Raw genomic sequence first — 27,169 nt, 5'->3', positions numbered from 1 at the left:
TCTGGAAGGAATTTTTTTTTTTATTGAGGAAGAGTTTACATATCTAAGTTTAAGTATTCACCTACTTTTTGCTGCCTCCTGTTAACAGGCATAATGGAAATATTGCACTGAGCATATGCATGGAAAACACAGCTAAGAAAGCGAGGAATATGGTAAATACATTTCATACAACCTTAAAAAAATTCAAACAATCATACAACAAATTCTGAAGCACTTCTGTGATCTGCAATCTCAAGATGATGTTCACTGTTCTGAGGTGTGTTTACAAATTGACACTTTTTTTATTTTTTTGTAGAAAGATTTTGTATTGGTTAATAAAACCACAGCCTTAAAATTGTTGGCTTTCGGTTACAGAGGTAACAGAGAGGTATCATCTGAACTCACATCAGAGCTTTTGAAAAAAAATGGCAGCAGTACAAGCATGTGCCTCCTCCAGTGTCCAAAACTCTTTGTGGCTCTGCCATGGCCAAGGAATAGAGCAGTGCAGCTCAGCAAAGCAGCCAGTCCCCTGGAATACTTGGAGACACTCTGGCATCCATCCTCTTGTTTACTGATACAATGCTCTGCTAAATATAAAATGAAGCAGGAGAACCTCAACTAACCAAGAGAAGTCCCACACAAGTCTTGCCAATGTTGACTACACCTGGGAATTCATTAAGGAAAGAGGAAAACAGAATTATCTGTCCAACCCATAAAGTAAATTGATAGAAATGCTGCTCTGAGGGTGGGAGAGAGAGAAGTTTCCATAACAGTACAAACAATGTGTTAGAAAGGATTTGCTCAGGGATGGTGTAGGTCAGACTGAAGACACAAACCACTGCACTTCCAACCTGGTTTCCACAAGAGTCTGCTCTGAGAAAAGGTTTATTTACATCAATTTTCAACTGCTTGTGGAAAAGCCACCCCGGATGTTTCAAACATCACTGTTCCTTCAATTCACTGCGGGTCCATGTCAGAAACACCTTGAATAAACACTGGAGCACAAGGGACACAGAGTAGCCTGTGTCCAGTATGACAATTATGAGCAGTGGAAGAGCAGCTTTTGCACACTTCAACATTTTATATTGCTCAGGCACTGAGGATCAATTACCTTCAGCACAGGAATTTTCCACTAGAGGTTTTGGCCAGAGCCACATAGGAAAAACTGGGCTACATTTTATCCTTTCACTTCATTAGAATTTGAATTTATTTACATAAAAAGTAAGACAGGAGGAAGTTCTTGTATATTAACCCAACAATGGGCACCTTCACCTTGTAGTAAGGATGCCTTAGGCAAGGCAGCCGCATTTACTTCAGGAGCATGTATAAAATTCAGTGTGCTGGTATCAAACAGAAACAATAATGTCAGATCATACAATGCCAGTACATTCCAGTGGGCCTTTGACTGTTAGGTAAAAAAAAAAAAACAGAGTCAAAGAGCTAAAAAAAACATAATAATCCAAAACTTTTCACCACTTTAGTTCTGTTTAGAATGCTACACAATGAATAAATTACATCTTTCTGGGATAGTGTTGCTTTTACTCCTACATCTCAAAGAAATTCCAAGCTAATTAATTAGAGCAAGAAATTACATTGAGCAGGATAAGGTTTTAAATGAAAGAAATGACTTAGAAACACCAATCAAAGATAATTTGATTATGATTAGCTGTGCTGAAGTCTAAGTCATTAAAATTGATGAAGGATGTTTTTACACTGGTCTAGTCTATGTAATCCATTACCTACGCTATGCTCTGTACTTCAAGTCTAACAAACGGTATCTCATAATTCAATATTGAAGACTAAAATACTTCCAATGCACCACTTGCTTTCCTACACCAACATGTTTCCAATTAAAAACCAAAACAAACCAAAAAAAAAAAGAAATCAGTAGCAAGTAGATTTGTGAAATTCTTCACTGGGAGAACTTTAGCTCACATGAAACACCACCCCGAGTTTCACCTGCTCACCTCCTACATTGTCATGTTTAGATATGGCTGCTGCTTTATTCTGAACAGTCATTGTCCCACAAAAGTTACACCCATGGTTGGTAAGGAATCATTCCCTGTGCTTTCTGACAACTGAGGCCTGCCCAAAGGTACAGGTTCTCTTGCTGTGCTCTCAGCTGAAGTGACGGGCGAGACGAGCAGACCTATAATCGACACGCAGCTGAACGAAGGAGTGAAGGATGTTCTTGTCCAGATTAGCAAGTTGTTCTCCTGAGCAAACTTGCTTTAAGTTATCAGGGGCTACAACCAGAAGATTGCAAAGTGCATGCAAGGTATCAAAGAGCTGTAACACCAGAGCAATCTGTGGGCAAGAGAAAAGAAAGAAAAAACAGATATAAATTATTAGAGTTGCCTGAAGTCTTGTAACAGATTGTCCACCTAGATCTCCAAAATACTCCCTCCTGACAGAGGATTCACATCCATCATCCTCTCCTCATGTCTTACCTTGAAGTCTTTGGCACACTTCCTGTACTCAGCCACATCACAAATAGCCAACATGCCTCCCATGCAGCTGTAGGAATATTGCTGGAGGTGTTCATAGATGAGCCGATGGAAACGAACTCCAAGCTCCATCAAAACTGTGTCCACGTTCTTGCCATCCATGGAATTTCTGATCTTTTCCACCTGCTTTCTAACATAGCCACAGACCTTAACACAAGCCTAAATTTAAAACAAAATAAGAATGATTAGGTAACTTACTTTCTAGGAATCTTTTCTTCTCAAAGTGGTTTCCATATCATAAGCCGAACATCAGCCACTAATCTTTAAACTTTCACAGCACAGCACTGAAATTAGTCATTCTCCAATTAACAATTTTCCAACAGTTTTTTATTTGCCACATAAAGATGCAAAAATGTGAGTAGGAAGATGGATGCAAGACAATATTAAGTTATAGTTCAGAGCAGTTAAGGATAGAACAGTTTCATTTTGACTTTTAATTCAAACAATGATCAACCAAGGGGTGGGTGGGGAGGGGGAAGTGATTAAAAACCTTGTCAGCTGTAGTTATAAATCCAAATTAACAGCCATACAGGCATCTTCACCATTCCCACATAGTTTAAGGTCTACATCCTACAGCTCCACTTCTCCCATTCCCATCTGGGAATGCTCTCACTTCTTCCCAGTGAGTTTGTTCTCTACTCCTCCCTGCATTGTTCCCTAACAAGAGCCTGATGTGAGCCAGGCCTACAGCTCCTCAGAAACCCCTAGGCTGGGATTCAGACAGATTTGGTGGCCCAGACAGCACTGTGCAGCAAAGAATGTTCATGCAGTACCTGTGATGCTTTGTCATGTTCCTGCCACTCTGAGGGGAAAAACCACCCAGCAACCAGAGAGTACCTGATAATTGATTTTCTGAAACTGATAGCTCAAAGCCAATTATCAGCTAAAAAAGCCTTGTTCCAAATCTGGGCCTCTTGGGAGGGGAAAGAATGTGCCAGTTCCTCCAGCACCTACTGATTTGTGTCTGACACTGGAGACAAAACTGCTCATGTTCATTTTCAGCTTGAGAAAAAAGCCCATGACAGAGTTGGAGCTGCTTGGTGCAGAATGGAAGTAAATTTAGCACGTGCACACGTTGTCTGAAGCATGTTTGGCAGGGAACATCCTCTACCTGATGACACTCCTGAGCTGAGAATTCAGTTACTTACATTAGTATATTGAATCAAAACATTGTTTTCATCTTCTGGTTTAAAATCTGTCTTCTTCTGCTCTGCAGCCAAGATGTGCTTCATCTGTCCAATCATGCAATTCAGTGTCCTTTAAAGTTACAAACACAGGTTGGGTTTGGAAGGGAACATTTTCATTTCCTCGATTTTTATATTTACACAAACTAACACGACTGTACAAAAGTCAGCAGCATAAAGCAATGAGGAAAAAACCCAGCACCTGATATTTGAGTAATTTACAGAAGATACAATAAATGCTTTTAGTGTGTCAAAGGAAATATTTCATTTAACAAACATGCACAAATACACACTCTTTTCTAGAGTTGCAATGTAATTCTATAGAGAAGACATGCTTGATTTTTAGTGAGCAGCTGGAAAAAGAAGCATCAGCCTAAAAATCCCTAAAAACTCTTCCCTCCAAGTTCAGTGTCTTGGAGCACAGCACACAGCACGCTGGCCAGCTGCTTTTAAAGGGGACACATTAATTGGAAGGTAATCCATTCAAATCCAGCTCTTCAGAGAAACTGGAGAGGATCCTTCAATGCAGAGGGAATCAGAAAGCTGAAGGAAGCATTCCAAAGGGTTTAGGAGAATTAGATCACATTGCATATTAGTCAGGAGCATCAGAACACACTTGGAAAGTGAAGGAGGGGTGAGGGGGAAGGAAAAACCTCTTCCTTTGCCAGAGCTTGGTATTTCTCTTGTTCTCACAAATCTAATGGAGTTTTACAGTGTCATTTATTTCTCCCTTATAGGATTTATCTGTTCAGAACATTATCTAAGGTCAAGGCCCTGGTTTCCTTTAAGTCCAAAGCAAAGGTCAAACAGCAAAGCATCTGAGAGAGGCTGCAAACCTCTCCCAGTGCCTACCTTGGCCAGGAACATCCCTCTGGGTTTTTTCCCCCCCTTCCCTTTCCTTCATCTCCCTCACCCTTCCAACTTCCCTGAAGAAAACAGTCAAGGCCATTATAGGCCTTGAAGGATTCAAGCCAGAGTGGGGTGGAGGGGAGAGGAATATATGTATCCAAAGAGGGAACAAACTCCTTTTTTAACTATGCACAGAGCTCAGACTTGCATTTCAGGTGTACTTCATCCAACAATCCACACAGAAATTTAAGGAAATTATATCTTTCATTCTCCTCAATTTCCATTTGCAATAAATACTCCCGGAAGGCTGTTTACACAAAACACATGCTGAAAGAAAACTGGCTGAACTAATTTTGTTTGGCTAATAAATCACTTTTAGAGGTAGATTCAATTGCTGAGAATGGCACTCAAGAAGCTGCACTTGGACTTTTCCAGATTGGATAATGCTGAAAAAGCACCAATGTTTAGAAAAATTGCTTTATATTTTAAACTCAATTCCTTTAAGCAAGACAATCCATTCTCAACAGCACCAGTGGCACCACAAAGCAGCATGAAAGAGGCACACAGACACATCTCACATGTAATGTTCATCTCCAAATTAATCTCTTTTGTATGCCTGAAACACTAATTTTTTTGAATTTTCCATCCACAAACCTTTGAACATATTGTTTTCCAACTTGTTCTTGTGAGTCCTGCTATTGCTTTTAAAAGATTAATTATTTTATACACAAACTATTTTAACACTGATGACCAACCTGTATCTGTCTAGATCTAAGCTTATGGCCTCAATGCCTGAAATATTTCAAACTTTGTGTTTAAATCTCTGAGGTCACTTGCAGCAGGAGCAGCTAAAAATCTCAATTGCCACTTACACATCCCCTATTTCCACCTTTCTTTCTGCACTTCCAGAAAATAATACACCAAATCAAAAGTAGGGCATCACACAACAGCTCCATTTCCCAATATTAAGCTTGTTAGTTTATTATTTGCCTCTGCTGCAAAACAGCTGTGATTTTAATTTACAATTTTTATAGCTATCCCCTCATTTATATTCTGAGAAACAGAAAAAAGATTAAATGAGTCACAACCTCAAAGCAAGTCAATGTCAGAATCAAAATTATTCCAGGTCTACAGACTTCTATGACTGGGTCTAATCCATAGCACTGCACAGATTCCAGCAAATCATCTAACCTATTTTTGTCAAACTTTGCTCCTAATGGAAATCCTGTAAGTGTTTAACCTATTTCAATCATCATTTCTCCCTCTTTTAAAGTAGAAAAAAAGAGTTTGAGACAATAAGGTAAAACTGAACTATTGCACTCTTTCAACATAACCATCTTTTAACATCCTTCCAGAAGTATTTATGGATCAGAAATGGGCCACAGAAAAGATGACCCTCTAACCATATAAAATCTGAATTTCCTATGCACAATAACACATGTTTATAATTTAAAAAAAATATTAAAATATCAATTTTGTGTTCAGGAATAATTCATGCTTAAAAGGACAGTTAAAACGTATCACAAAGGAGTTTTATACAAATTAAGAATTAAGAGAAACTTTAAATCTCTACTTGCCTATCAATGCCCATATCCAGCTTCACTTCCATTTGTTCTATGATATCCTTTTTCTTCTGAAGGCATTCAGATAATTTAGGAGAGGAACTGCAACAGTGTAAAAGGTTGGATGTGTGACAGTGTTAAAATATGAGGACAAATTTCTCTGCTGGGTTTGCTGCTTACAACAGGATTCAGTGAAGATTTCCCATCCCATCAGAAAGGACCCCAAGGCACAGCCACAAACCCCCTTTAGTCCTACCTGGAATGCAGCAGTGATGTCTCCAAGGAAAAATTGCTTCTTCTACCTATCAGTACTCTTGGAGCTCACTCTCCTTCATTAGTTTTCAAAGGAACCAATTTAACTTCCCTTCTTCCCCCTCCCATTATGGGATTTTATCTTCCACAATATCAAGTTGATCTAGTCTGAGCATAAACTCCTCTTAACAGAGATGAGGAATGAAAAAAAATTGCTTTCTTTACCAAAAAAACACCACTCACATTGGAAATATTAATCAAAATAAAGGTACCTGATTAATGGCATCAGATGATCATTGAACTGCTTGTCAAATAAATGGAAAATCGTATTGGCCTGGTGGACAACATCCAAGAAATACAGATTTGCATTCTTTGAATCAGAAGAGGGAATGCCTAAAGCAAAGGAGGTTTCATTAGGATTGTACAGATATGCAGTTCTTATAATTAGCACGATGACTTTTTAAATATGCAGAATTTTTCCATGAATGCTGAAATCACAGGCTTAAGAGTTTCAAAAATTTACAGTGGTGCCATATATAGGGTACTTCTCACAGCTATATTGGGTAACAGGCACAAGCAGAGAAATATCTTACTGTTAAAATTTCTAAAAGCACAACAGGACAGTCAATTTAAAACCTCCTTCAGAATGGGAGTTTAATGTTGTCATTTAAAAATGACAGGTTCTCACTGTCATGATTTTAATTTCTTTAAAAAAGCAGTTTTCTTATTTACTGTTACTCTAAAAAGCACAAACATAACAAACAAGAATAGAATTCTTATGAAGATTAAGACACTAAGCCTTAATATAAAAATATTCTCTTGTTATGGCACACACAACAATTAAAAGAGGCAGAGAGTGCTGATGTCCCAATTTCTGTGATAAAAATGTTTTTGCAGACAGAAGCCTGTTCCCATCTGAGCACCAATTCCCCAAATGAAAGTTACACTTTAGAAGACATTAAATGTTGACTCCAAAACACATAAAATTTCCTTTAACCAACACACTGTGAACAAGGCCAATCAATAAGGCACAGCAAGGACCTGCAAAGATCCTCTGCACAAAAAGGCCAAGGAGATGAAATGCTCAGAGAATTCTGTACTCACCAGCAAGGCCTGTTTCTAATGCATAATCGATGTGTTCAGTGCATAAGAACTCTACAAGCATAGAAAAAATTCTGAAAGCATTCTTGGGTAAGTCAGAGGGATCAGAGAGCTTCAAAGAAAAAGGAAAAAATTATCCTAAAGGTCAGTTCTACATAGATTTGAAAGTTTATTTGATATGGCGCAGGGGATAAGCTTAAAATGTAACAAGTATTCCAGAATAATTGGAATTTTATTCTAAGTGAAAAGTATCCATATAGAGAATTATAGGAACAGCCTTTAGTATCAATAAACCCTTCAGCATTTACAAGTCAACTTAAGCTGCCACAGATGCTACAAGAAGCAAATGTATAAACAGTTTCTAATAATAATAATAATAATAATAATAATAATAAAGGAAGATATTAATTAATAGTCCTTAAAACACATTTTTTCAGATGTAATCTTAGGAATTACCTAAAACACAAGCCACTGGATGCTGGGAATATGCATACACAAGAAATTACTTTATTCATTCCCTGTATTTTTATTCTTTTAATAAAGAATAAAGGCCACAGGCCACAGTGAGAGCCAGGACAGTGGGTTAAGCTGGACCTCCAGTTTCTGTCCTTTCATCACTGCAGCAAAACTAATGCAGCTGAAGCTCAGCTCCATTTAGCCCAGTTCAGCTGGAGCCAATGGAGCATGAACACTTTTATGAGGTGAAGCAATGCCCACATTTCCACACAGCACCTCTACTTGGATGAGCTGGGAGCAACGTGGGATTTGGGACAGCAACCTGTCAGTAAATCCCCTTTCCAAAGGAAAACGTGGCAGGGCTTTTGTACATAAGAGATACAGCTTTGGTCTTTAAGGAATTAGGTGAAGGCTTTTATGAGTAACAAAGATTACTACTGCAATTCAAGTTAATTTACACAACAACACTCACAGATATTTTTGCTGTTTTTGCAAAAAAAACCCCAACAACAGACATTTACAAACACTGAAATGTTTCAATATATGGTTACATTCAGAACTAACAACTTGTTTTTCCTGAAGCAGTCACAGTTGGTGCAGTGTATCTGCACACATCTGCTATGTGACATAAATATCACAATTAAATAGCCAGGGATATGTGTACCTTCTCTTTTGCAAAGTGAGTTGCCTTGTCCACAGACCCCTCAGTTCTAAAACCCTAATTCTAAAAATCTCCTTACGTTCCAAGATCCATCTTGAGGTTTCCACCCCAATACAATTATTTTTAGACCAAATACGAATAAATCTGATTCCAACAGGAAGGTGGGAAAAAAAAAAGGTTGTGCACATGTGGAAAAAATTAGTTTATATTATGAATTTAACAACTGTTTCTAGCAACTGGGATATTGAGAAAATTAATAATCTACCTGTTTGTCTTACAGGCAGTGGTTTCACCACTAGGAAGGAGATGATCCCAGGGTGTGCAGGTAACACTGTTGTGTCTGTATTCTGTTCTATCTTTGGCCTTGCTAGGTTTATAAAATACTAAAACTTCTAGATGTCTGAAATGTTAAGTTTTTCTGCCCTCAGCTCATTTGGAACGTTAGAGGAATTAAAATTTGTTAGAAATCACTGTGTTTAGCTAATAAAAAAATCACTAGCATTTAAGATTGCAATTGAATTTCAAGGGCTTTCATTTACCCCAAGTACCAGATAAATATGACTGACAGGCAGTAAAAGCAGCAATTTAATCACAAGTAAAATCCTTTTTTTCATTGTTAGACTAAAGCATTTAAAGAACACTAGAGGGTAAACAATGTTAAAGACTATTCCTCTCATTAATGATCATTCACCAAGGCAAGAAGAAATGACACTTGACACAGGATAACAAGTGTTGAACTGTTCACTGTATTTTTAGAGCAGGAAAAGAAAACCACATTAAAGGCTTCTCAGGTCTTGGGTGTAATTCAGTAAGAAAAGCAATGTAGGCAGTAGGTTTAAGCATCCTCACTTCTTCCAAAAAAAGTATTAAAATAGTATTAAAACACACAAAATACAACTAAATACACATGTAAGAGCAAACCCTGCTCCACTATGACCCTGTTCCAGTGGATAAAAAACCAAAGATAATTTATTTAACAATGTTCTTCCTTATTCCTCAAACAAAAATTTAACCTCCAGTTTGAATTTCACACGCAAAATGAAGATCACAGGAAGCGAACTTACCCTATGACATCTTTCAAAAGCTTGTTTGGTTTCTTGCAAAAGGTTGACCACCACTTCTTGTGACAGGAAAGTTTCCCCATGTGTGTCAATGCTTGGCCCCAAGGGTAGGTTTGTACGTTGCCTCAGCCTCTCTTTGAGGTCTTGAATACTGGAACAGAAACATTCCCAAAGAAGAATTCACTGGGTGGAAATTTCGCTACTGAAATTCCTCAACAATTTAGGACATTTTAGTTGTTAACTTAAAAAAAAAAACAGGACCCAAGACACAGTTTAGGATATGCAAGCATTAAGACAAGTCTTGCAAGCTTTAAAAAACATTGCCAGTAAATGCAAAACTACCACCTCTGATTCCATCATCAACTGTGTTCTACCAGGGCACGTTCACACGTGGGACCAGCTACTCCCCTTTGTGGGATAAGAGTAATTTCAATGGAATCCTATGGCACTTGTGCTCCATGGACAAAGTTTAGCCTCCATACACTGTCACTCTGCACTTTCAAAGCACTAATGAGAGCTTTCCATCTCATCCACACCCACAAATCCTCTCATCCTCAGCAGTCCTTTATTTAGCCAAGCATGCTCCGACACATTTCCATGCATAAAACAACCCAGAAAGCTACTCACTACAGTAAATTTAATTTTCCCCAAGAAAATTAAATTTTCATCTTTTTTTTTTAATTACTTTGCTGCTGCTTTTTCCACATCACTTCTCACTCCTGACACACTGAGCTCTTTGAAAGATGCAGTAGCCTCTGCACCTCTGCCTCACACAAGTTTAAATCCTTCCTATCCCACTTCTCACTACTCCTTTCTTAGTTTCTCTACCCTGAGGATAATGAAGTCTTGTTTTACCTTTCTCTAAGTCCATTGCATCTTCTGGGCTCACTAAGAGCTTTCTCACTGACATTGCTATGGTCTTTTCCCCTTCCTAGGTCTTGGGAGGGGAACCACAAGACCTGGGCAGGTGAAAAAAAATGTATGCTTTTAGATACACACATATACATGCTTTAGGTACCTTAGTTTTGCTTCAGTCCTTTTGTGGATCTGGATCCTAAGTTGAAACATAGGTTGAACTGGTATTTTTCACTTCCCATATGTATAAATACCATGCATCACCTTTCACATGTAACACACTTTTTAGCAGAACATAAAGTGAAAGCAAATTATAAAAAGTTGTAGGTCTTTTTGCAGTTCATCACTGTACATCTGACAGGGCAAATAGGACATTTCTCCCCTCACCACCTCCCTTCCATCTTAAAATCATGGAACTTCCCAGAAGGAACTTACCCTCCAGTGCCAATGGACCTCTTCTGGTGGTTTTTGGAATCATAATAGCGCTGCAGAATCATTGCACTCCTGCTTTTCAAATAACCAATTTCCACCTCAATGTAATTCTCCAAGTAGGAAATGAAAATGGATTTGATAAGCTTAGACAAGAAAGTCTGCTTATCAGTGCCCAGGTTAAATTCCATCAATTTGCTTGACAGATTAGTGGTTCTTCATGCAAAAGAAACAAAGAAAGGGAGAGGAGGAAAAAAGGTTGAGTTTGGATGAGCTACAGCATCGCATGTTTGTAAAGCACAACAGAACCCTGCAAGGCTTGGAGCCATTCTACATTTAAGGAAAGAATTTCCCATAATTCAGGTTTAATTACACACAGCACAACTGCCATCAAGTTGCCAGTGAGATGAGGAGGACTGGCTTTTGCACAGTTTTAAAATTACTCTCAGAGATCATCACTACACTCAGTACTTCCCATTAAAATAATAATGGTAATTTTAGGTTTTCTTTAGGAAAGCCACCATTGCAGAAGTTAATGGCCATATCATTTTTTTCAATTTTTATGAGACGTTTCCATTTCTGGCTCCTCTTTCAACATCTTGAGAATCAATCCATCTACCACAAGAGAATATCTACAACAATAATTTCATCATTGATATATAAATACCTTGTATATAGATCATAGAGATTCTTTAGATACTGTTCTGCATCTGATTTCCTGTGTTCTTCTAGCTGGTCCTTTACATAACCCTGTGAAATTTGGCACATCTGTTAGAAGATCAACTGACAACCACAGATTCTTAGATCATTAACCACAACTTCCTAGATTATATATAATTTCCTGCAAAATGTATGTCTTACTTTAGGTAATTCATCTATCCTTTGTTTTGAAATCTCTAATTTACACATCCAGCATTATCTACAGAGAAAGTTAAATGCATCTTTTAGAAGAAAAGTATTTAATAATAAAGGCAGTAATGTGTGAAGCAAAGACAAAAGGCAGATGGCTTTGAAAATATGCTTGACCAACTAACACAAAATCCCCTCGTTTTAAGAATCAAAAGCACCAGAGGCCTCAGGGCATTACTGCAGTTGACAGTAAGCAAAGGAGATGGTTCTATATTTGCTTATCATAATACAGACACAAAGCAGATACAAGCTTAGAGTCTTCTTGTCATTGAATGTTTGGTCAAAAGTATTATTTACCATAACATACTAAGTCAAAACTGACACAGAAAATTGGGGTTGAAACACAAGCTCAATCTCTGCACTGCAAGAAAGACATCTACAGGGAAATTGCTTTTTGCAAGGGATGTCACGTTGTTGACTTTAAGCACTTAAGTGAGTGTATTTGCAGGATGGAAAACTTAACATTTTCAATTATTCTAGATTTTCACATAAATATTGCATTAGCTGCAAGACAGTATTCACAACATAAGTTATTTTCACTTATTCAGTGAACACACATGACACCCAATCCCAAGAATGAACAAATTAAAGATGCTTGTTAAACTTCTTTTCCTGACATATTCTTGGTAGGGGGCATAGAGAAGAAATCAAATACACATATGACATCTCATGAATTACCCAACAATATTCCCTAATAATTTTTCATATTGAATTCGAGTATTTTCAGTCGCCCTGTATCCAGAGCACAAGCAGCTTTATTTAATAGAGGCTTGATTATCTGTCTGAGTTGTTACAGAGCAATGAATATGATTCTACAAGGTTACAAATATTATAAATTCTCATTAATTGCTGTTAGTGGATAAAATATTTCTTTATTAAAAGTTTCCTCAATGAACTTCAACATGTTAGAATGTGAAATACCTGAAGTTTAACTTCAAAGATATTTTGAATCAGTTTGGCTAGCACAGTCTCTGGATTGCTAAAGATTTCTCCAACTTGCTTATTCACTCTCTGGCAGAGAATGGCTGCATCTTCAAAGACATCATTCCTCAGGAATGCTCCCTAGGGATTTAAAAGCACATTTCACAATAGATTTACAACCACCTATAGGAGTAAATAAATCAGCACCCAAAGAGATACATGTAAAACAAACTGCATTACCTCTTGACACTGTTTTATGTACACATCAACACAGTGGGAATAGCCCTGTGGAAGGAGAAAAACAACTCAGTGTTAAAGCAGTGTAGAATGAAATCAAGGAAATAAAACACCTGTGAAAGTTATTGCAAAAAAACTGAGATTCATTCTAAGTGTAGACTTTTCCAAACTCATTTTTGTCACAGATCTAACATACCTTCACTGACCACCACTCTACAGGAATATACACAAGTTTTAACGTTCTTTCTCAAACATAAAAGTTCACAAACATGCAGGAAAAGATTAGCTTAGAATGTTCTCCACTGATGCTGCCTCCAATCCCCCATCATCTGCCCCCCTTTATTCCCCTTCATCTGATTTCAGATGGAACATCAGGGTATTTTTGAAGTTATATATGTCATCTGACATGGTGGTTGTTCCCATGCAAGATGTTCACTTAAAACAGGCACTTGTTGTACCACGGGTTGTTTTATTCACGTACTTATATTAAACCCCTCAGTTTTTACCTTAAAATGAAGCAAAACTGCTGCTACTTCTCTCATCCTGGAGATTTCTCCTCTCCGCTGTGCACTGGTAAACTCTTGAATTAACTGGCACTCTAAATCGTGGTACTTACCTGGAGAGAAAAGGGGATAACAACAAAAATCCATCAGGCACTGACAAAAACTGTAATACTGACAGTATTGCTTACTTCTCTAATCATCTTTAACAATTCAAATATAGGAATATGGATTGAACTGCATAGATAACTTACTTGCTATCTTTGATTTTACTTCAGAAAACCTGTTAACAACAAAAAAAATAGCATGATTAAATTCAAATCCACATCACAAGAGGAATCACAGGCATCCCAGAACATGAATAAGAGGCACTCTACTTAAAAATGAAAACATGTAACACAAAGACGACAGAAAAGTTCCCCGCTTTATACCCCTAAAAACCTACAAGCATCTAATTCAAATCTAGCATTAAGTCAGCAAAGCAAAATTATCCCATTAAAAGTCTGTTAAGCAGTTTAGGATGTGTATGTAAAGATGATCCTACAACATGAGCATGTGAACACAAATTTGAGAATAGAGGAGAGAGCAATAAGCACACAATCCAGCTCAGCAGCTGCATGAATCACTAAGCACAGCACCAAAGGGGAGACAAGGGAAGCATCAGGAAACTACAGCTATGTGAAGACTTATTTTCTTAAAAAGATGTGCAGATAGATTTTTACCTGTCAAAAGGCAGTTCCTGTGCAATCAAATGCAGTTTCTGAATAATATCAGCTGCCTCTTTAATCTGTTGAGAGGAAGACATGACAGAACTATTAAAGAAGGTCTGATTGTGGGCTATTCCTTTCCTACCCCCTCCACTGTCCAATTTTCATACCCATAGTTCCTATTTCTAAAGCTGGTTGAGTTGACATACCCCTGAAAGAGATCAACCCCTTCAAGCTCCTGTATGTACTTTTAAGATGCTTAAGGTATTTTTCTTTAACATAAAGTTATATAGGTCAAAACAGGGTGAAAAGTCTTGCTGCATGTTCCCATTGGGCAGGTCTGTGGGGGTGTGTGAGCTACCTGGACAAACATCTCTTCACTGCACTGGGCCAACAGAGCTTGAAGACCAAAGATTCCTCAGGGCTGATTAGATCACACCTGGGTAGAGCAGTCTCATGGAAATCTGTACCCTTCCACTTGGGAATAAAATATATAACTGTGACACGGAGCTGTGACATCAAACTTCAAGAGTAATTGGGATGAAAGTCTTACTGACTCACACCCAACCAGAAGAGACCTCTGTTGAACTGAGAAGGGAAATGGATTGTCAACCCTGTCAGGGAAAGCACTGGGAAATGCTTTACAGTTGATGAAATTGGCTGTATCTAAAAAAGCCATGACCTTGCTCAACACACAGAGAGGAGGAAGGGGAAAAAGGGGATCAAAGCAGAGCATTCTCCCAAGGAAGGAGAAATGGAAGCTGTATTAGAAATTATAAACTCTGAGGTCCAAAGCAAAAACCAAGATGAAAGTCAGTTAATTACATAGCTACAAACTAAGAATAGCTGTATAAATACAAAGGTTAACAAATAAAGATAACACAGCATGCAAATTCGTGCTCTGTCCTTGGCAGCAAAACCTTTTATCATTTATTCTTCCACCATGGATCAGCATGGGAAGTGCATCTAAGTAGTGCTTAGTGACTTCAGCTCCATTGGCCTGAATAAAACCATAGAAAACACCAATCTGAAAATGTGGGGAACGCAGCTGGTTGCAGCTGAACCTCAGTGGATTTAAGCAGAGTGATGGCTGGGCCAAACCGGACACAGCTCTGGGATGGTTTTACAGGCTTTACTGAGCTGTCCTGGGGATTAGAAGGCACCTCAAAGGGGGTGGTGAATAAAGGTCTGTGTACTGGGGGTACTGACTGACAGTGGCTGAACGTGAGCCAGAGTGTGCCCAGGGGGGCAAGAAGGACAATGGCACCTGGCCTGGATCAACAATAATGTGGCAGCAGAACCAGGGCAGTGACTGTCCCCCTGTGCCGGGCACTGGTGAGGCCTCACCTGGAATTCTGGGGTCAGTTTTGGGTCCCTCATGACAAGACATTGAGGGGCTGGAGCGTGTCCAGAGAAGGGAACAGAGCTGGGGAAGGGTCTGGAGCACAAGTCTGATGAGGAGAAGATGAGGGAGCTGGGGGAGCTCAGCCTGGAGAAAAGAAGGCTCAGGGGGGACCTTCTTGGTCTCTCCAACTCCCTGGTGGAGCCAGGTGGGGGTCAGGCTCTGCTCCCTGGGAACAAGGGACAGGATGAGAGGAAATGGCCTTGAGTTGTGCCAGAGGAGGTTTAGATTGGATATTAGGAAACATTTCTTCACAGAAAGGGTTGTCAAGCACTGGCACAACTGTCCAGGGAAGTGGTGGAGCCACCACCCCGGAAGGATTTAAAAGCCTTGTGGATGTGGCACTTGGGGCCATGGGTTAGTGGTGGGCTTAGCAGTGCTGGGGGAATGGTTAGACTTGAGGATCTTAGAGGGCTTTTGCAGCCTGAATTATTCTATGATTAAAACCTTTATAAGCTGACACAATGGAGAACATGGAGAATATGCAGTTTATCTTGTTCTTCCTGTTAGTGATGATCCAGGGAGCTGAAGTGAGAGGAAAGGAAGCAATGAAATCCTATTCTCCCAGCACTCAGAGCAGGCTGGATTAAAACTTTGCAAGAATAGAACCAGACACACAGGTAAGAATGGAGAGCACAGGCATCACACGAGGTTGGTTGTTCAGCAAAAATAGGGGCACTCAAAGTATATCCACTCTGATTATTAAGAGCAGCTTATGTTTTGAACTGTCAGCTCACAATAGCCTCTTAAGTCAAAAGCAGCCACGCTCCTCAAATAAATCCAATGAAAGAGCAGTTATTTCTATTGGCTTACAGCAACCCTAATACCCAACAGTTGTGATCAATACTGATGTCAGTAAATAGTCTATATATCAGCAGTTATTCACCAATGCTATAAAATAAAAAAAAAAACCAAAACACTCAAACAAAAAAAAACAAACCACAGACACAACATTTTCTTTGTCTCCTCTTCACACAACAGCTGTTAACAAACTTAGATTTTATTGAATTTAGGGCCTTTTCTTAAGCACAACAGAAGCCATGACAAATCAATCCTCTGTGGTTTCTGCTTAAACCCGGACATATTTCATTTTTAATTGAATCAGGCTTCTTTAAACTATTAAAACCAAAATAAATACAGATTCTATAAAATACCACTGGAACATATCTGGTAAAAAAATCACCCTGAAAATCATGGAGAAACAAGAGAATTTTAACATGGCACATTTTTATGCACAACCTAAAAGGTATAATGGAATAATGTTGAGTACAGAACATAAAGAGAGAAAGGGACATAAGAATAACAGTAAACACATTAAGCAGGACAATGTTACTGCACGCTAAACAAATGAGCTGCTACATCATTTTGATAGTTTAATTACGTTAACTGAAGTGATTTGCTCACTTCAAGACTCTTCAGCACACAAGAAGGATTGGTTAGCTGGCAGCAGAAGGAAAATTGTAAGGATTCAAAATACAAAGACATAATACATAGGATGGGACAATACAGGAGGGAAAACCTTCAGTCAGAGGTGATAAGGCAGAAATTAGACCAGGAGAAATGGGAATATGGGAAGCAACAAATTGAGTGTAGGGGGAAAAAAGGAATCCAATGGACTTTAAGAACTGACACTAGTGAGAAACATATCAGTTAGGAAATAACTGCATTATAATTCATTTCGTGCCTCTCCTTTCACAGTATCTCTTGCCCTCAATGTCTCAAAGAAAAACCCACACTTGTGAGGTCTGGCACAGCACAAAAAATCTTAACATCCTCCAAAACACCATCTAAAAGCCACATCAGTTCAAAGATCAGAAGACACTGACAAAGCACTAAGGTTTTACATTTAAAAATATTTGTTACTATCTCATACTTCAGAGCTATTTTTAGTTCAGAGATGCATTAAGATGTAACAGCACATGTCTAGGCAGGTTCTTTTTTAAACACAACTTTATTATTAAACGTGGAGGCAACAAGTTACAGAATCCACTTGAGTGAAATTACCTCAGTAAGCTAATTTGTATCCAGAATTTCTTGTTTGTGTTCCCACACACTTCCCCTATAGACTGGCACAAGACTTACAGCCTTTACTATATTTGTCTTCCTCCAGATTTGCCGAATATTTTGTTATTCTTCAGGGATGTATAAAGATTCATTTGTTTACAAATTTCCAGCTTTACCCTATTTATAAACCTGATTTTTCTGATCCTCCAACAGGGTGGATTATGAAACTCTAATTTACAAATAAAATGAAAGCTGAATTCTATGAGACTCTTGAGCAGACAACACATAATTCTCTAACTTATGCTTTGTTATTTACCATGCTGTCATTAAATCTCTTTAAAATGCATGTTCTATTACTACATAGGAAAAAAAAAAAGAAAAGAAAACTTTACCTAGATCTGGAAAAGGCTGGTCAGAGAAGAACTTTCATTATGTTGAAACCTCTCTGTTTCCCTTGGAAGTCAAAGAAGTTTTTCCTGTGCTCCCTCTTGAATTAGGGCAAACTATCAACTGGTAATTACCATCTATCCACAGCCCATGAACTGAAAGTCAGGGAATACAACTGCATGAAATGATGAGTTTTTCATTTCCCTGAGATACCTCCAGCTCAGTAGAGAGGGGGTGACTATTAACCTGTTCTCAGGTCTTCTGTGAGCTGCATTTCAATCACATATTTTTTGCTGAATGTGCAAACCAAGTTTTTGCTGTTCCCACATTATTATAATTTTTTCCTGACTACAATCCTACCACTGCACAGAATTTAAGGAGAGAGGGAAGATTCTTCAGGACACACCTAAAAAACCTCAAAAAACCACCAAACCAACAACTCTAAAGAAAACTCCACCAAGCCAACTCTACGTAATCTGCATAGGGAAACCTAGTGCTCTTTTGTTTACAGCGGGATTCTTTTCCTTCAGTTTATTTCTATTTGCCACACCATTCAGCTTCTATTTGCTTCATGAACACACTCTTCAAGCATAAGAAAAACAAAATGCTTTAACAGTTCTTTGAAGTCTTCCTGCCTGATTCCTCTAAATTCCAAGGGTGGAGACATAACCACAGGACTACACAAAGCCCCAAGGCATGCTGTGACAAAAAGGTATCCAAGGCCAGTGGACTGACCCAACAGAGCAAAGTTTCACAAAGAAGTTGCATTCAGAACTGTTCTGCATTACAGGATGGAACTGAGGCAAGGGGTTCAAAGGGAAAAGGCAGATATTGTGTGGACTCCAAAGTTGCCCTCCCAGCGTTCCTCAAATCTCCGATAATTTCATAAAATGAGAAATGCCAACATTGCCACATTAAGCATCGCTGAATACAAATGCTTTATCAGCAATCTGCAGCCCAGTGTTGTTCATTTACATTTCAGAACAATGCCACTTTAACAAGTCAGTCACCCAGTGGTTTGAAGTCTGACCATGGTAAGTCATGGTAGCAGCTTGTAATTAGGGCAGCACCGCTCGTTGCTTTGAACTGCTTTCATCCCGCTGACAGCTCTTACCTTTTCAGAGTTTGTAAAAACATCAGACTTCAGCTCTCCATCCAGAAACTCATTAAAGTATTTCATCAGCTTCTGAGCCTCCACAGCCCGTTGCCGTGGCGTGTTTACCCCCTCCAGTTGGTCGCCAAGGTGACAGACCTTGGTTGCTACATAGCTGATGTGCTCATCCAGCTCTTGGAAATGTTGGAAGGCAACCTGGGAGAACAGAGACGTGGACACTAAACCCATGATTTCCATTTAATGTACTTCAGGAAACACTAGATTTACTCCAGGAACAGGCACAGTGAAAGCAGGTGCTGTGTCTCAGAATCACAGGCCCACTCAGAACCACTAATGAGTTACACACATCCCATTAAAGTTTAGTGTCTTCCTTTAAACTACTGTGAAGATTCACTACTTTCACCCATCACTAACACTCACTAATGGAACATGCAGATAAGCCCCCCTTGACAGGAGAAATTGTTTTCCAGCAAAGCCTCTTTACTCTTATCTCAAAGAGTAGCACAATGTACCAAGAAACGTTAAAGGAGCACACGATGCTTTTAAAACTTGCACAGCTTTGCACTGACTCTACTCTTCAGACTTTACCTGGTTGCTTTTCTGCAGCTCCTGCACTTTCTTGGCAAATTCCTTTGCTTCCTTCTGGCATTGCTGTTCTAGTTTCTCCACCTTTCTCTGAATCCTTTCATCCATCACCTGTAATTCTTGGATATGATTTACGAATTCTTCCAATAATCTGATTTAGAATAAAATACAGGAAAACACACTTCAGTTTGAAACACACTGTCTTCTGCAGAGAGTTTAAAACACCTTGAAGAAAAGAACTTGCCAACAAGATTGATATAACCACAACTTAAAAAGGCTCTTTTGTTTTAAAGTCTATCCCCCTGGCTGTGCAGCACTCAATGCCTGCATAAAATCTGTGTATGGTAGGCTAAGGGAATGTAGGGGAATAACTAAATTCCAATCACTCAAGAAGGTGGCTCAAAATCCTTCTATCCCCATCTTCCCTTAATAATTCTCATAAGGACAAAAAGAGCTTAGGCCACTAAATCCCTTCAATGGAAGGGCTACAAAGGGAAAATATTTTCTACTGCACATGTTACTGTAAAGTTGTAAATCAGCATCCTATTAATAGGCAATTAATACATAGTTTAATAATGTTGGTTTGATTGATTTCACTTCTTCCTATACCCATTTTAAGGCTTTTTCTGCCCTTTCCCATCACTTTGATTTTTCTTTCAGACTTAAAGTTTACTCCCCAATAACACATCAATGCATTCTTAAATTTCCACTATTATTTTCATTCCATTCTTAATATCTCTCTCACTCCTGTTCTTGCCCATTCTGTCCCCTTCCTGTCACCTTTTCACTTCTACTTTTCCAAACATCCCAGTCACTGATGCTCAGGGAATGATTATTCCCAGATCCTCCAGAGCCATAAAACTCATGGCAGTAACTTAAAACATCTGAACCATCAGAGAACTCCGCTGTCCAGGTTTAATGTCCAAGCAGAAAAGGAGAGGAAATGGGAAGTCCTTCCAGGGAGCTATTTCTGGACTACTCAGGAACCTGCATTTTTACAAACACTCTGTTCAGAAGGTGGATGTGAAGCCCTCCAACCTGTGGTGCTGCTGCAAGGCAGAATGAGCCCACTGCTCCTCTCCTGGCTTGCCAACTACAGGCTACAGACTCGCAGCAACCAGAAGGAAAAAGTAGAATGGATTATTCCACCCTCACAGACTCCCTTCCTGCTTGCCAGAAGCCCAAGAGGAAGCACATTGCATTAGATTCCACAGAAAACCACAAGGAACAGGTCCAAGCTTACAGAAATATATTTAAAATAAAATTTAAGCGATAGTGACACACAGCACACTTTCAAACAAAACCCTAGGGAAGTGCAGAGAGTTTCTATTAATTTTAACAAACTGATTCAACTTGGGGTTTGTTTTTTAAACAGATATTGTGCCAACTCAGCACTTATTCGGCCACAGAATAAGTGGAATAGAGAGGAAGGAATGCTCAAGCAGAAGAGGCAGCTGCTGGTCAGGTTTCTCAAAATATAAATAAAGACTCCAAAACTCTTACAACCAAACAAAAGCAGCATCTTCTAAAAACAGAACAAAAAACATACACCAAAAGATCTGGGGTTTTTTGATATTAATTTTGGCTCCCTTCCCAATACTAGAACATGCCATAAGAAAAATATTAACTGCTGCAGAATTCTCCTACTTGTCCTGAAAAATATGAAGGTGTATCACAGAAGTTAACGCAGGCAAACCAGCAGAAATATAGAGGATCTGTTAAAATGAACTGGTACTGCTACAAATTATTCACTACCCTAAAGTAGATCCTAGGAAAAAGTGGAGAAAGAGCTCCAGGAAGCAATGTTGTGTCTTTCCAGGTTTCTTCCTGCTTAAATCACATGTAAAGCTCTGCACAGGATACAGGCCCCAGACTGAATGTCAAGGGTTCAGCACCTTGCTAGAAATCCAACAATATCCTTCCTCTTCTTGTGTGCCTCCAGAGAGCCAGACTGCTCCAGGAGGAATGTCTTTGGCCATGCTAATAAAGCGTTTTCTATTTGCTTTTGAACAGCAACAGCTTGTCTATGAAGTTAGTTATTCCTAAATTTCTAATTTCCTAATTTCTAAATTCCTAAATTCCTAAATTGCAGTAGCTCAGGTTACTGCAAACCATGTCAATCTGGAACAGGATCACGTGGATGAGAAGTCCCCAAGGCACAGCTACTGCAGTTGCTGATCTCCCAAGTTATAATCATGTGGAAAATGAGAACACTTAAGTTAGTTGTGTCTCTAAAAATATCACCAATACTGGTACAAAAGCTAAAAAGTAGCACTGTTTGAAAGGTACTCTTTCAAGCAAAAGAAGATCCAGGTAGATCCAGAAATCAGAATAGTTTATCATGGGATCACATCTCTAGAGTTGCCTTTCTTCCCACCTTACCTGTTTGTGCTGTTTGTTTGCACCAGGATTGCAAACTATGGGGTCTTAAGACAAGGCAGCTCAGGGAGATGAAGTAAGAAACTCATTAAATTAACTATCACAGCAGTGAAGCCTCATGTTATGCTTTAATCCAGCAACTCTAGTGCTTTGGAACATTTGTGTCTGACAAGGACAAACAACATCACATTTCCTTCATTTAAAAGGTCTAAATTGGACAGTGACTTTCCCTATTCTTGTCACTGAGTAATTAGTTATGAATAATTAGCTCATGGTCACAACTTTTAGCAATTCTCCCAAATGAAAACCTCCTTGGACACACAGCAACACCACATACAAGCTTTTTGTTACATGTGGAATAAAACAGTACAATCAGAGACACGTTCACTTTGACCATTATGCAGTTTGGTTTTACCTTTTCGGATCAAAAGCTTCTCCACCTCTGGAACCTCCTCCAGGTGTTCTCCATGCCAGGCGTTCAATGTATTCATCTGCCACAAAGGGCTCCTGGCCACAGAATAAAAACCTCCTTACAATGTGCCACAGCAGGTTCTTCCTTAAGCAGCTGCTCACACATCATTTTGAAAGTGTTAAAAAGCTTTATTACAATCAAGAGGAAGCACAGTGCTGACAATTACCCCATCACCTCTTAGCTTTACATATTTAATTTGAAGAACACTGTTCTTAATATGGTGACTTTGAACATCTAGTCTAGATTTTGGAATTTGCTGCAGGTCTGTGAGTTGGCTCTAAACGACCTTATTTCCAGCTGAGCCTGTGCCTTGTCCTGACAGAGTGTCCGCCCCGTGCAGCAGCTCCGCTGGTTTGAGATGTTACATCACCAGCCATCAGCTGCACAGCAGAACAGACAGGAGAATTCATCTCTCTGAAGAAATTATGTGGAAAAATAAGTTTTTTTGTTTTTTTGTTTTTTTTTTTTACAGTGGTTCAACCCTCTGGTGCAGGTCACAACATGCCATCACACCCAGAGCTGGCCAAGGCACTGCCCCGTGGCAAAACCAGCACCAGATGCCACCGGACATTGTGCAACATCGAACTGCAGCTGCAGGAACGAAGCAGATAAAAAGGGAAAAACAATTCATACAAACACGAGGGACTTGACCTTCTCAAGAAGGAAAAACAGGGTATGAGGGATGCTAAAAGCTCAAGGTTATGCAAGTTTCTTCCATATTTGCTAGTTCTTCCCTTAAAATACCGCTCCAGGCTGAAGAGTCAAGATTATTTCTCCACTCAGCGATGTTTCCTGAAGGCAGAAACCTCATTTATAAAACCAACATCTCCTATTTTGGCTGGCACAATACTTACACCAGCTCAAACATTTCATCACATGGTTAATACTAAATTACTCTAAACAGAGTCCAACATTTATCCTTAAAAAACCAGTATTTATCACTTCAGCCTCACTGGTAATTTAGCAGCATTGAGTAGGTGCTAAGCTCGGCACATCTAAAATCAGCAAGTAAAGTATTCCCACAACCATCAGGATTTCATAGAAACCTTTTAAACCACACACAGCAACAGTTTTGAAAGTGTGAAACAACCCAAAACAGAGCTGGGAGTGGCTCTGGTTATTAGAGGTATTTGCCACAACTGGTGGTATTTGCCATTTCTGGTGATGACACGTGTGACCATGCTTTTGATAAAACCTGGTCTTAAAAAATGAGAATAATAAAAAATAAACAGGTATAAAATTGGTTATGGCATCAATATGTCTGAAACTTTGTCACAAGTAATAGGGAGGGGAAAAAACCAGCATTATAGAGTTAGTTTAATAGCTAAAACCAAGGGTTAAAAAGCACATTTTGCCAGTTCAAGGTCTGTTTTCTCAGAAACAAATTATGCCCCATCCAGGCAGGCCCAGCCATTAAAGAGAAAGATTAAAGTTTTTTAAATATACTTTGCAATATACTGAATCCTGCTGGATGGGGCAGAAATTTCACCCTTTCAACAGATCACCCAGTAACTCCTCACGCACAGACTGACTCGAATAACTGTGTTTTACTGGTTAAACTGCAAAAATAACTGGTTGATGCTGCATAAAAACAATTTCCCTACAAGTCACTCATCTCTTTAACCAAGTTCCTCCTGATACAAAACACGAAACTTCCTTTACCTGAATCCTCTTCACCAAAAATGCCATGTTTTCATACCAGTATAAATTCTCTCTTTATTCCACCTTTACATCTAAAAGTTTGGGAGCATTTTTGCAAGTTTAATTATGGGTGAACTGAGACATTTGATACTGTAACATTCCCTTCAGGGGAGCTCTCCAGCTTCCCAATTACCTTAGGGCTCTTTGCAGCACTTCTCCTTTATATGAAAATCACAATCTTTCCTGCAGCTCCCTCCCTTGCATCCCAAAAACGAGCCAGGCAGATGACAGGGAATACTTGTGGCTGACCCCATATGCAGGTGTAATATTTCAAAGGGGCATAACCTGGAAAATACCTGTTTTTCAAGAACATAGGACAGCTGTCCTTCAGTTCTTCAATCATATAAATATATCACATTTATATTTATATCATATAAATCCTGTTCTGTATTATTTAAGGAACATTAATTGCAGCGGATATTACACGAAGAATATTGATCAACAGAGAAAAACAAAAGAGCTTTTTCTTCCAAATTTCCACAAAGGCTGTGCTAAAAATAATCTACTTGATTTATAAAGAATAAATGAAGTTCAACAGTGTCTTTCTAAGACATGATTTCCCAGGTTCCACTGCAGATCCAAAACTTTTTAGTTTAGTTTGTATATCGTATCTTCCACATCCATTTGCTTTTTTAAAATGTTATCTTGATAACAGGGTTACCCAGAGCAGACAGTCTAATTCCTATTTTAAGTCTCCTATCCTGTCCTGCAGAAATTGCTGAAAATCAGCTATTACAAATGTCATTTGCAAGTCCTTTGCCTGTTATCAGATGAGCCCCAACAGTCAATTTCTTCCCAGCTTTGAACTTCCCTCTGGCTCCAGATGAATTAACGTGATCCTCTCCATTCAGCCAATACTCCTGATTTAATAAGAGATAGGCCTCAAGTGGATGATAACCTGGTTTGATCTGGTCTTTATAAATGAAACTATACTGGACCCAGCCAAATTAAAAACCAGTTTAGAAGTAATAATTGTTAACTTATGCTTTAAGTGATGTGAGGGAAAACGGAGTCCACATTATGTCCATTTTCAGCACAGATCCTGCCACACAATGTCACACATCCAGAATGAAAATGACTTTAGAACACACAGACATGAAAACATGGTAATCAAATTCCACCCTCAGCACACAGGTAAAGGGTTACTCCCATAACAAGCACATTTTCATGTTCTGACCTATAAGGCAGCAACTTCAAACTAACTTAGTAGGCAACATTAAATTAGTGAACGTCAACAAAACCTCTCTTGCTTTCGGAGTGAAAGAGTAGTGAAAGCAGGAGAAACAGAAATACTGGATTTTATGTTGGAAAACATAATTTCAAGCCCAGTCTCTAGGCAAAATTCTCACCTAATTTGAAATTTCATCGCAAAATGGAGCAAATTGTTGCATGGCCCAAAGCAGCTAAAACATAACAGTTTTCTTCCCGTATCCAAGTTACCCCACATCCAACATCCCACAAAGAACAGAACTGCATTGTCATTATGTTGAGAAATAAACGGGCTCCTAGAGAGGTACAGAGAGGGCACAAAACCTGGCATCCAGCTACTTGGAACACAGCATTTCAGTCCTGCTATTTTTTTAAAACGGTGCAAGCCAAATGATGTGAGTCATAACACTCCTGTGCCGTAACTGTGATTCATAAATTCAAGTGCACACAATGCATTTATATAAACCACAGATATAGGATCTTCCAGAGAAACAGGAAGAACTTCCCTGCAGGCTGGGCAAAGCGTGTCCCAGTGATAGCCCATCAAATGAACAACTGGCTCATGAGAGATCTGGAAAGCAAATACAGGACACCTGGTGATGACACCACATCCCCGTGCATGAAGGGGGGGACACACTTTGTGTTTATCACAGGTCACATCATGAGAGCTCATGGTCCAGGCCAGGAGTTGGCCAGGAGTTCACAGAAACCCAGAATGGTTTGGGTTGGAAGGGACCTTCAAGATCATCTCATTCCACCCCCTGCCACAGGCAAGGACACCTTCCACTAGACCAGGTTGCTCCAAGCCCCATCCAACCTGGCCTGGGACACTTCCAGGGATGGGGCAACCACAGCTTCTCTGGGCAACCTGTGCCAGGGCCTCACCACTTTCATAGCCAAGAATTCCTTCCCAATATCCCATCTAACCCCGCTGTCTGTCAGTTTGAATCCATTCCCCCTCGTCCTGCCACTCCATGCTCTTGTCAAAAGTCCCTCTCCACCTTTCTCCTGGGCTCCCTTCAGGAGGGAGATGATCCTTGTAGGTCCATTCCAGCTCAGGACATTCTGTGGTTCCACGAGAAGGATCTGACAGACTCCTGCCATTCCCGCTCCTGGGCGGCCTTGGGTGAGCAATTCCCTTTCCCGTTCCTCGGTTCCACAGCGGGAGGGCAAAGTCATTTCCTTATTTCCCTGCAGCAGGAGCCGCACTGAGACACCCCAGCGCCGGGGTCCGAGGAGCGTGTTCCTCTGGCAGAGGGAGGCAGAGGGAGCGCGGGGCCGGGCCTGGCATGGCCTGTCACCCCGGGGAGCCCGGGCAGGGAACGAGGGAGCGAAGGAGGGAACCGCAGCCCCCCGGCAGGGCCCGGGCGCCCCGCGCTCCCTCAGCCCCACGCACCCACCCCCCGCTCCCTCAGCTTGACCCCGCACACCCCGCGGGGAGAGGCCGCCGCATCCCACTCACAGCGAGCCGGCCCGGCCCGGCCGCCGCCTCCCAGCCCCGGAGCCGCCCGCACCCACCTCGAAGAGCTCGGCCGTGGTGGCCATGGCCGCGGGGAAGGGAGGCAGGGAAGGAGGGAGGGCGGCGGCCCCTCAGCGCCCCTCGGCCGCCGCCGCCGCCCCGCCGCGGCCGCCCATTGTGTCCCCCGCCCCGGCAGCAGCAGCGGCGGCCGCGGCACCGCCTCCGCCCGCCGGAAATGGGGCTGCGCCGGGCGGGCACGGCCCGGCCGCGGCTCCTCCCCGGCCGCC

General features: G+C 40.2%; 1 protein-coding gene across 2 annotated transcripts; it reads right to left on the bottom strand.

The window, feature by feature from the left end:
* On the bottom strand, positions 1-27,046 carry EXOC5 (exocyst complex component 5). 2 transcript variants are annotated; one of them, XM_027704028.1, is made up of 19 exons: positions 26,942-27,046; positions 22,457-22,548; positions 19,666-19,813; positions 19,078-19,272; positions 14,186-14,250; positions 13,718-13,746; positions 13,470-13,579; positions 12,967-13,011; positions 12,727-12,867; positions 11,564-11,646; positions 10,903-11,112; positions 10,631-10,666; positions 9,616-9,763; positions 7,438-7,546; positions 6,606-6,726; positions 6,097-6,183; positions 3,635-3,743; positions 2,430-2,645; positions 1-2,286 (listed from the first exon to the last, which is right to left on the bottom strand). In XM_027704028.1, the coding sequence occupies exons 1-19, from the start codon at positions 26,966-26,968 to the stop codon at positions 2,098-2,100; spliced, it is 2,160 nt and encodes a 719-aa protein (XP_027559829.1). In that variant the 5' UTR covers positions 26,969-27,046; the 3' UTR covers positions 1-2,097. The 2 variants fall into 2 exon arrangements, with proteins under 2 accessions (XP_027559829.1, XP_027559830.1); XM_027704029.1 differs by lacking the exon at positions 10,631-10,666.
* Positions 27,047-27,169: the final 123 nt, after the last annotated feature.

Source organism: Neopelma chrysocephalum, unplaced genomic scaffold, assembly GCF_003984885.1.
Source record: "Neopelma chrysocephalum unplaced genomic scaffold, ASM398488v2 Primary Assembly neopelma1_253, whole genome shotgun sequence".
Classification (NCBI taxonomy): Eukaryota; Metazoa; Chordata; class Aves; order Passeriformes; family Pipridae; genus Neopelma; species Neopelma chrysocephalum.
This window is presented reverse-complemented; position numbering and strand designations above follow the sequence as displayed.

What these genes read in the sequence shown, in the direction of transcription:
- EXOC5 (XM_027704028.1), bottom strand. Translation starts at nt 26,968, where the DNA reads ATGGCCACCACGGCCGAGCTCTTCGAG. An exon ending in TTTTGATTCAATATACTAAT is followed by an intron (nt 2,646 to 3,634) that starts GTAAGTAACTGA and finishes TTTTAAATTTAG; the next exon opens with GCTTGTGTTAAGGTCTGTGG. An exon ending in AGTGTGCCAAAGACTTCAAG is followed by an intron (nt 2,287 to 2,429) that starts GTAAGACATGAG and finishes TCTTGCCCACAG; the next exon opens with ATTGCTCTGGTGTTACAGCT.